Source organism: Sylvia atricapilla, chromosome 10 (assembly GCF_009819655.1).
Source record: "Sylvia atricapilla isolate bSylAtr1 chromosome 10, bSylAtr1.pri, whole genome shotgun sequence".
NCBI classification, from domain to species: Eukaryota; Metazoa; Chordata; class Aves; order Passeriformes; family Sylviidae; genus Sylvia; species Sylvia atricapilla.
In genome coordinates, this window is record NC_089149.1 from 22448988 (window position 1) to 22459490 (window position 10503).

At 56.1% G+C, this 10503-nt stretch overlaps 1 protein-coding gene across 1 annotated transcript in view; it reads right to left on the reverse strand.

The window, feature by feature from the left end:
- IRS1 (insulin receptor substrate 1) overlaps positions 1-9142 on the reverse strand; it is a 49623-nt gene extending 40481 nt beyond the window's left edge. The window contains exon 1 of the mRNA XM_066326279.1: positions 4552-9142. Within this exon, the coding sequence (XP_066182376.1) occupies positions 4577-8098 (3522 nt within the window). The 5' untranslated portion in view covers positions 8099-9142 and the 3' untranslated portion in view covers positions 4552-4576. The remainder of the gene's footprint in view (positions 1-4551) is intronic.
- Positions 9143-10503: the final 1361 nt, after the last annotated feature.

The window sequence follows — 10503 nt, forward strand, 5'->3', positions numbered from 1 at the left end:
TAGTGCTGAATTCCCATTGTACTGTTTTCCATTTTCTTACATCACCCAAAAGCCCCAAACCACCCATGCATCAAAGCTAGAGTGAGCCAAGTTACCACTTGCTTACACTACACATACTCTATTCCATGTTATTAGCACTTACATTCAGGAGTTCTCAGAGTCATCAACAAAATGGAAATGAAGCTTTGAAGCTTTGGAGATCAAAGCAAGATACCTGGATTCATTCTACTATCCTGCTACAGCATTTCCTGTTTCTCTAGAGCCAACATCTAATGGTTTCCTTTTTGGAATATTTTTTGACTATATACTCAGAACACAAGCTATCAGCAGTTCATCTTCAAAACCCCTGCTCATCTGAGGAGCCTTCTTTCTCAAGCAACCCCACAAGCAGGATCCACAGGATACCCACATCTGCTCAGCTGTTGGCTTGGGTTTGTGTGCAGGGTTTTGGTGGCAGGGCTACAGAAGAAGAAGCTGCTGGAAGCTTCCCCCATGTGTGACAGAGCCACTGCCAGTCAGCTCCAAGATGGACCTGCTGCTGGCCAAGGCCAAGCAGTGCCACTGACAGCACCAGCACCTCTGGGATTATGCATTTAGGAACAAGAAAAAACCTGCACAACTGCATCCAGAGAAAGGAATGAGGATATCTGAGACCACTGTGGATATAGGAAACTACTCTGCAGGAGAAGCAGAGACAACATGCAGTGAAGTGGCCAAAACCCTCATTCTCATAGCCCTGTGCTGCTGTGGGGAAGAGGCAGAAGAATGGAGAGTAAAGCTAAGCCCAGGAAGAAGGGAGGGATGGAGGAAAAGTGTTTTAAGATTTAGTTCTTATTTCTTATTATCCTACTCTGATTTGATCGGCAATAAATGAAACTAATTTTCCCAGGTTGAGACTATTTTTCCCATGACAGTAACTGATGAATGATCTCTCCCTGCCCTTATTTCGACTCATGAGCCTTTTGTTATATTTTTTTCTCCTCCATCTAGCTGAGGAGGAGAGTGATAGAGTGGCTCTGGTGGGCACTTGGTGTCGAGCCAGGACCAGCCCACCACATCTGTGCATGCAAGACTCTAAGCAGAAGGAAAACACCTTAGGGCTACACTGCTCTCTCCCCTCAATTTTTCCATGTCATGGAATGGTGTTTCCCAGCACAACTTGGCAACTGCAGCCATGTAGCCTTCCAGCTACAGCACAAAAGGCCACTTATCAGAGGATCCAAGCACCAAAGAGTGACCATCTAGGCTAGATACACACAACAGTACCCAGGTCTCTAAAGCAGAGGTAAAAGTTTGGGCAGGAGAGCATACAGAACTGCACTGAAACTACAGCACTTCTAACAGGAAAAAAGAAGAGAGCTAGGGCAGGGCCAGCTGTTTGGAAACAGCCAAGAGTGTATGACAGAGAAGGCAATGGGATTGGAGAGTGCAGAGGAATGCTGTGGGTGAGAGAGAAATGTTTTTCAATTAAATTTGGGAAACAACATGATTATTTCAGCCAGTATCTTTAACGTTAGAAGAAATAATTACACTTGAAAGAGATTAAAAATACTTCAGAATTTAATGCCTAAAGAACTTGGAGGCAGCTGGCAGAGAAGGACAGGGGAGCAGGGCAAAGGACAGGAGTTAGCTAGTTTGCATGAAAGCAGGAACAATCATTTTACCCTTTAGGAGATGAATAGCCAACATCTGGGGTCATTGTCTTGTCTTTGCCACTTCTGAGATTAAAAGTGTAAATAATAACCCATGAAAGAGAGGGAGAGTAAAGAAAGAGTACTTAGTGCAGCCTTCCCCAGCCCTTGTTCTGATACCTGCAGCTTCACCTTTCCCTTCCCAGCTCCAGATGTTTTCTCCTCTCTGCTGTACTGCAAACACACCAAGCGGCTTTTCCTTCATCTCTCACTTGCTCAGACAACAACAGGAGAAACTACAACCACAACCTCTCTGCTCTCAGCTCCAGCCTGAACAGCCTCAGCTGCCAGGTGCACGGGGGGAATATGGCCAAGGAGGCACAGCCTGCTCTGCTGCTCCCTGGGAAAGGCAGGCAAAGCTTTGGGGAACTGGAGCACCCTTACTGCATGTGGAGTTTTCAGGGTCGGCTGAAGGTGCTCAACAACTTTTTCAGGCATGTGCAAGCAGTCTCACAAATCACTCAGCTCCACGTAGGTTTTCTTAAGAATGGCATAAGGTACAACCTTACATGGCACAAGTCTCCTGCCAAACCTAAGTTTTACCTCCAAAGCAAAAAAGGTACAAGCACATGTCAAAAAACAGCTGTAAAAATGGTTTAATATGAAAAAAACATTGTTGGGTTTCTTTGCTTAGCATACCCAGGGGAGTTTTGAATTTTGCAAGGGAAGTTTCAGTTGATGGCAAGAAATCCAGCCTGGGAAATAAAGAGTTCTGAGGGTTAATGTCTGAGAAGGCTACAAGCAACCAACAAAGCTTCATAGTGGGAAGGGAGAAGGAACAGCCATGGTTTAAACTCCCCATATAATTACAACCTCATTTTTCTCTTGCCTCAATCCAATCCTAATTTTGTGAAATAAGAACAAACTTCAAATAACAATTACTCTATTTTACACAATGTTGCCCCTAAAAACATTTGCATAGTATTTTTTCAGTTCTTATATCAGGTCTTCCACATCCCAATCTTTCACTGATCAGTATAATCACAGCAATTATAACACCACCATGGAAAGCATTGCCACAGCTTTTATGTTAAGGATGACACACAGTTCAATCAAACAAGTTGTCCACTTGTTTCCAAGCAAAAGAAAAGCAGTGCATTTGGAAAAAACTGTAAGCAAACAGTTATGACACTACTCCCCACCAGACCTGCCTCTCATACTGTTCATATATTCTTTATTTACCCACACACTGACCAAGGATCTTCTCTCACATTTACTCCCCAGTCTCAGCAATGCACAGGTGGGAGGGAACTGATGCTCCAGCAAAGTCACTTAACCGCAGAACCTGTAGCATCCTCTGGCAAAAATCCCCTCCTGAAGAATTCACAACACCAACGCTGCACTAAGCAGATACGGATTCCCAGAGTAACAAGAGCCACCTGCAAAAACAGGGCTCTTGCAAGCACATGGCAGAAGGGAGAAAAGGTGTGGTTGTGTAAATTTGCGTACATTTAGTCACAAATAATGTATGGTGACACTCAGCACAGTTCTGTCAGCCACAAAAATTACCACTTCCTACCAGTTACCACTTGAACCAGACTAGCAATATTTGCACTGATCTTAAGTCCTACCTCAAACTTTCAAATTGACCTGGTATTCATAGGTCACGTAAGACTAAGACTCAATATTGCTTGGTTCTAATGGGCAGCAAGTGCCAAGCAGCAAATGTGAGGAGACTGTTCTGCTTTTGTTCAGGTTATAAGGATGTAAAACATCTAAAAATGAAAAACATATGATCCCAGGCATCACACCAACACCAGCCCTCGATGCTCCCTTCAGAGCAGCCAACAGGTGACACAAATATTGATATGATGTCAACAGTAGTGTGAGATTCACCCCTAATGTCATTGCATATATCCACAGTAACTGCTTAAACTACAGTGATTGCTGCTGCTCAGGTATATAGGAAACTGTTAAAATCGAGTGACAAAATTTACTACACAACGATCTGCCAGTACTTGCCTGCACCAAAACAAAACAAGTTTCACTTTTCATGAAAGGACTTACACAGGTGTGCTGTCCTTTGTGAGCTCTTAACAAGATACATTGTTCTGTGCTGCATGAAGTTCCCACTCAACAGAAACATCACACTGCTCCCAACAAGCCTCCTACTCATCTTACATGTCTGTAATCAACGTGCAACAGCCTGGAAGAAGTTTTGTCCCGAATTAAAAATTAAAAGCTTCAGGAAGGAAGCAGAACACATTAGTCAATGCCAAAAACATCGTTCATAGAGCTCATTTCTGGTGCTGTTTGTAACACTGTAGCAGGTGAGGGACAGCCACACATTATCAACTGAAACACAAGTAATAGGTACAATCCCCTAAAGGCTTTGAAGTCTGGTTTCAAACTCAAAGCTCCTTCCAACAAAACTGAATTAACACTGGTCACAGCCCCGTGAGGCCACAATCCCCACGGCAAGCCTCACAGCGATGATTACTGACCAAACCAGGATTACACCGGGAGTTTCCTGTTTCCAGCCCAATACTAGAAGCGACTCGCTTTCACACCCCTCTCCCACACACTTTTGAAGCGCTGCTAATTCTGAAAAGTTAAAAACCTTAGCAACACGGTAAGCACAGTATTGTATCCCCGGCTGAACAGGAGCATCCAAAGCTGCTTTGGAAGCACCTCCCAGCCCGTGCATGTGCCACGGGGGGACACCCGCAGGGATGTTGCGCTCCTGGACGCTTCTGCCGCCAAAAGGCTCAACGAAACCAACCCAATCCGCGTCTGTCCCGGGGAACGATGCCGCCAGCCCCCAGCCCGCGGGAAGGCACCGCCACCGGCAGCCTGGACCCCCGCCCCGCGCTCCTTGCGCTCCCCGAGCGGAGCCGCGCCCCGTCCCGCCCCGGCTCACCTTCCCCGGCGGGCGCCCGGCTCTCCTACATCTCCTCCCGCTTCTGGAAGCTGATGCTGGCGTAAGCGCTCAGATCCTCGCCACAGTGGCCACTCCCGCGCTGCTGGCCCGGGGGCTTCGGCGGCAGCGGCTGCTTCGCCTCGGCGGGGGCGTGCGGGTGGTGGTGGCGGCGGTGGCCGCAGTCCCTCACCAAGTCCAGGTCGATGTAGTTGAGCCCGTTCTCCAGCGCGGGCGCGGCCCCCGGGTCCCGGCGGGCGGCCGCCTCCCCCGCGCCGGGCCGCAGCCACACGTTCTCGAAGGAGGCCGAGCTGTGCCGCTTCACCTCCTCGGTGCCCCCCGCGCCGCCGCACGGGAAGGGTGCCCCGAGCCCGCCCGCCGCTCCGCGGGCCGCGCTCGGCGTGGAGGAGAAGGTCTCGGAGCTGTGCCGCCGCCGGCCGCCCTGCGGGTCGGCGCGGATCACCTTGGCGCTCTGGTTGCGGCCGGGGCTGAGGCTGACGCGGGTGAAGGCGCTGCCCGCGCCCAGGCCCCCCAGCAGGGAGGAGGAGCGCGGCGGCGCCGCCGACAGCTCGGCCGGCGGCCGCGGCAGCTCCGGGGACGCGGCGGTGGCGGCGGCCGGCGGGGGCTTTTCGGGGCCGGCGCGGGCCCCCCGCACCTCGGCGTAGCTGAGCAGGCGGGCGGGCGAGCCGGGGGACGGGCTGTCCCCGTAGTCCGAGCAGGAGCCCCCGCCGGCCGCGGCGCCCCCCCGCTGCAGCGCCACGTAGTCCCGGCCGAACCGGGCGGCCCGCGCCGGGGCGAAGCCGGGCGGGCAGGGGGCCCGCGGCGGCCCCGGCTCCATGTTCATGTACTCCTCGGCGGCCTCGCTGCCCGGCGGCGGCAGGGCCATGCTCAGGGCAGCCGAGGGGAAGGGCGGCTTCTCGCCGGCGACGAACTCGATGTTCACGTACTCGCCGGGGCTCTTGGGCTCCGGGGGCAGCAGCACCGGGGGCTGCTCCCGCGCCCGCGGCAGGGTGCTGGCCTTGGGGCCGCCCAGCGACAGCCGCGTGGGGCGCGCCAGGCGGCCCTTGGTCTGCACGGCCGTGTCCACCTTGCGTGGGGGCTGCGCTTGAGGCGGGGGGCCGCCCTCGGGGCCGCCGCCGCCGCCCAGGCTGTCGCTGCTGGTGGAGGAGGACGAGTCCTCGGCCGCGTAAAGGAGGCGGCTGGAGCCGAGCGCGATGCGGGGCTGAGGGCTGCCCTCCTCGGCTGTGCCCGCCGGCCTGCCGCCGCCCCGCCGGTGCACGTGCTTGAAGGAGCGTGGCAGCGAGAAGTAGGAATAGATGGGTTTGTGGTGCGCTACGGTGGCCGCCTCCTCGACCCCCGGCTGCCCCGCAGCCCCGAAGTAGCAGTCGGGCGGCGTGCTGGTGGTGGAGCCGCTGGCTGGGGACATGTTGATATAATCGCTGCCGCCGCAGGGGAGCTTCCCTTCGTTGCTCTCCACTGAGAGTTTTGGGTGGTGGCCGGCACCGTTTGTCCAGATCTTGCCGTAGCCCGCAGAGCTGCTGTCGGGGGAGTAGCTGCCACTGGGGGACATCATCATGTAGCCATTAGAGTCCACCGTGGCTGGAGGGTGACGGCCACCCCTGCCAGGGTTGATGATCTGCTGTGGGGCCGACACGCTCTTAGGACTCATGGGCATATAGTCACCACCCTTGGGGGGCCCCCCACCACTGGGCACAGGGGCTACACCAGGTGACATGGGCATGTAGCCATCATCCGTGTGCGGGGCAGAATTGGTCCGATGACGGCCGCTGTCCATGTGGTGCATCTCCAGGCACTCCTCTGGGTAGGAGTGAGTGGGCACAAAGGCTGAGTGGCGGTAGGAGGGCAGCCTGCTGCTGCCACAGGGGTAAGAAGGCAGCATCTCTGTGTACTCCTCAATGGAGGCCACCGAAGACTGCGAGGGTGTCTTCTGGTGGGAGATGGTGGGCGAAGTCCCTGCAGAGTGTGTCCGCTTTCTGAACGACTTCTCCAAGTCGGCAACCTCCTCACTACCACCTCGAGGACAGCAGGGTGTACTCGGATAGCGGGGCTGCTGCTGAGGGTGGCAGGTGCGTGGGATGAAATGGCCATTGGGCGCTGCCAGGCTGCAGCACGAAGAGGTGGCCTTCCCCCCCATGCAGATGTAGTTGAGGTCTTCATCACCCCGGGCAGGGGGCGTGTGTCCCAATGAATCAGGGGTTACACTGCGAAAAGAGCTGCGAAAGTCACACGGGCTCGAACCATACTCATCAGAAGAAATAAATCCACCATCACTAGGGGAGCCAGAAACTGAAGCACTAGACCTTCGTGGAAACAGGCAGTCTGAGGTGGAGCCGTGGCCACTAGTGCTGCTGGATGACAGGCTGACTGGACTGGTGGCTGAAGGAGAGCAGCGCGAGGAAGGCATCGGGATGGACCGGCTGTGGTTGAGTGGAGGATGGAGCCTGGAGTTGCCACGGTGTCTGTGTGAATGAGTCCGGTTAGCACTGGGACTGACTGGGCTACCATCCACAGAGGCAGGTCTTGACATTGTGCCTTCCCCATCACTCGATGCTCGAACACGGAAAGAGCTGGGTTTACCACCACCGGCAGGAGAAGTGGCCGTGACACTCTCAGTCCTGGAGCGCCGACTGAGCCCCACTTGGCTCGGGGGAGGGTTGTTGACGTGGTGCCTGCGAAGGGGCACAGAGATCGGGTTGGAACAGTTTGAGGAGGACTGGCTCTTGCTGCGGGGCCGGAATTCCTCACTCATGGCTCGCATGGCCTCCAGGATAGTTTCATGCATGTTCTGTGCCACCACTGAGTCATCCACTTGCATCCAGAACTCACCAGGTCCAGTGACAGCTGAGCGTCCCACCTCAATGAAGAAGAAGTTCTCAGAGTGACCACAGCGGCGGATGTTGAGCAGCTGCAGCACCACAGCAGCCGCATCTGAATTCAGCTTTACAAAGCTGATGGTCTTGTTAGTCAGGCACAGGCGGTAGATGCCAATCAGGTTCTTTGTCTGACCTAGGCCCTTAGGCTTCAGAATAACTTGCCAAACTTCCTTAAAAGCTGGACCAGGGGCTACCTCACCATAGCTGTCCTCACCTGCTTCCCCCAGTCCTGTGCTGCTGCCTCCAAAAGTGACATCGCTGTGGTGGTGGTGGTGATGGTGGTGGAGGTGGTGATGGCCCTTGGCCCTGTTGTGCAACTGCAGCAGCGCTTGGTACCAGCTCTCCTGCTCAGGTTCGCTGTCAGCTGCAATGGCAAAGTGCTCGTCCTTGGTGTAGAGGGCCACCAGGTGCTTGTTCTTGGAGTCAGCCCGTTTGTTGATGTTGAAGCAGCTTTCCAGTGGGATGGAGCGCTTGGGGGCCCCTGACTTGTGTCTCCATTTCTTCTCATTCTCGTAATACTCCAGTCGGGCGGGTCCAGACTCACTGGCTGCCCTCAGCACGAAAAATCGTTTATGCATGCTCTTGGGTTTGCGCAAGTAACCCACCTTTCTGACATCTGAGAAGAAGCCCTCGTTATTATCCGTGGGGCTGGCCATGATGAGAGGTGGTGGAGCTGCTACTGCAGCTCACAGTCTGCAAGACCCCAAAACAGCCAAATCAGCCAGGAAAGGCAACCACCTAAAATAAAATTCATGCAACAACAATTAAAAAAAAAAAAAAAAAAAAAAAAAAAAGGAAAGAAAAAAATGGCAAAAAAGCGAAGGATCCTCTTTTGAGAACGGGACGGGGGAGGGACTGAAGCAGGGTGAGAGCAGCTGTTCAGTGGCAGAGGCAGCTTCCAGCACCAAATCAGAGTTTGTGTTGCTGTTTATGCCCAAATCGCGCTTAGACGGGTAAGCTCGTCCTTTAAAAGTCCAGTCTCGATCAATCCAGACGAAAGTCTCGTCCCAAAATGAGCCGCCGGGAATGAAAAACGCATCTTCCCTTGCAGGGGTCGGGCTCCGGCGGGGCCGGGAGCGGGGCGGGGGTCCCTTTCCTCCGCTCCCTGCACCCCTTCCCCGGCTCAAGTTTGCCTCCGCGAGCAGCGATCTCTGTTGCAGATTAAATATCCTCTCGGGGGCGGAGATTGTTTTGCAAAGTCCGGGGTTTGCACCCAAAAATACACGCTGCTTTCCCCCTCTCTCGCCCTCCCCCCAAAAAAGCGAAAATTAAAAAAAAAAAAAAAAAAAAAGCCGCCCACAATACAACCCCCCTTCCCCAAATATCAGCGCCGAGGCTGCTGCTCCAGCTCGTGTGTGCGGAGGAGGCTGGCGACCCCATTCAGTCCCATCTCGTTAGGCAGAGAAAGTGCCATTTCCACACGCGGCGCAGCCCGGCAGCGGCGGGAGGGGAGGCAAGCCCGAGTGCCGAAGGAACATCCTCTCTTCCTCCTCCTCTTCATTCCAGGCGGCAGCGCCTCAGCGGCCGGCGGCGCGGCCCCCTCCCGTGCCCCAGCCCGCCGGGGGAGCGGGCACCGCCGCGGCGGCTCCTTCTCCGCCGGCTTCTCCTCAGAGTTTCCCGGCGCCCCGCACCAAAACAGGCGGCGGGGGCCGCGCTCGCCAGTCCAGCCCCCTCCGCCCGCCGCCGCGGCTCAGGCTCGCTCCAAGGAGAACAACACGTGACGGCGCCAGTGCGTGGACCATCCCCGGAGCCGCCGCCGGGCTCCCGGCCAGCGCCGCCGCTCCGCCCTCCGCCCTGCCCTCATTCAGCGCGGCCGCGGGGCCGCCGCCGCCGCGCCCCCATTGGTGCCGCCGCCCGTCCGTCACGGCGGCGGCGCGCCCGGCCGGGCTGGGGCGCGGCGCGTAGTAAAGAGGCGTAGACGCCATTCAGCGCCGTGTTATTTATACCCGCCGCCGGCGGCCTCTGCAGTGTGGCGGCTCCTGGGCCCGGCCGGGCGGGGAGTTGCTCCCGCCTCCCCGCAGCCCTTGCCGCCGGCCTCGTGGGGAGGGGAGCGCCGTGCGTGGGGCCGCGCCCGCGCTGCCCGGGGCTCGTTCCGCTCCTCGGGCTCGGACGCGGCCCCGGCGCTGCCAGCGCGGCCGGTCCCCAACAGGGGCCTGGCGGGAGGCTCGGCTCGGCTCGGCGCTGCCTCCATGGCGGGCGAGGCCGGGCCGCAGCAGCGCTGCCGCCACCGGCTGTGCGGCGGGCCCCTCGTCTCCCGCGCCGCTCTGTGCTGAGTTACACCGAGCGTGCGGCGGGAGCGGCCGTGCCGGGGCCGGCCGTGCCGGGGCTGGCCGTGCCGCGCCCGCAGCGCTGCCCTGGGCCCCGGGAACAAGTGCGGGAGCGCTGCGGCCGCATCCGCTGCTCAATGCTGCCCTCTGCGGGACAGCGCCCGCCCGGCCCGCGGCTCCGGGGATGCTCTCGGTGGTGGTCCCTGGGGCCGGTAAGGACGGGTGACCCTGGACAGCCTGGGAGGGCAGCGGGGCTCTAATCGCCCTGAGCTGGCCCGGCGCTGCCCGAGCAGAGTGATTGCAGCTGGTCAGAGGTGAAAGCGCCACAGCAGTGCTCTCATCTGCTCTTCAGGTTAAAATTAAATACAAAATAATGCTCTCGTTTGGATTTGTTTAGGTCCAAACACGGGATAAATAAGTTGGAGGCTTTTTTAATGCATCTGCACTACGAAGTTTGCTGCTGAACAGATCGTGGCCGTACAGTTATTTGACAGGAGCGGTTATTTGGTCAAAAGGTGAAAAATTCCCCTGAAACAGTTGACACACCTGGGGAACCCAGAAAGGACAACAGGCAGCAGCACAAACCACCCTTGCACATTGTCCTGTAGAAAACACCATAAAGCACAGAATTGTTTAAATAAAGGTGTTTGCCAAACACAAGATGACAATTTCTAATGCAAGAGCAGAGTCTAGCTGGTTAGGAGTGAGGTAAAAAAATACTAATCCATGCTCTAACAATAACAGATCATCACCTCGTTCTTTCCTCCACATTGTAGCTCATCATGACAAACGCA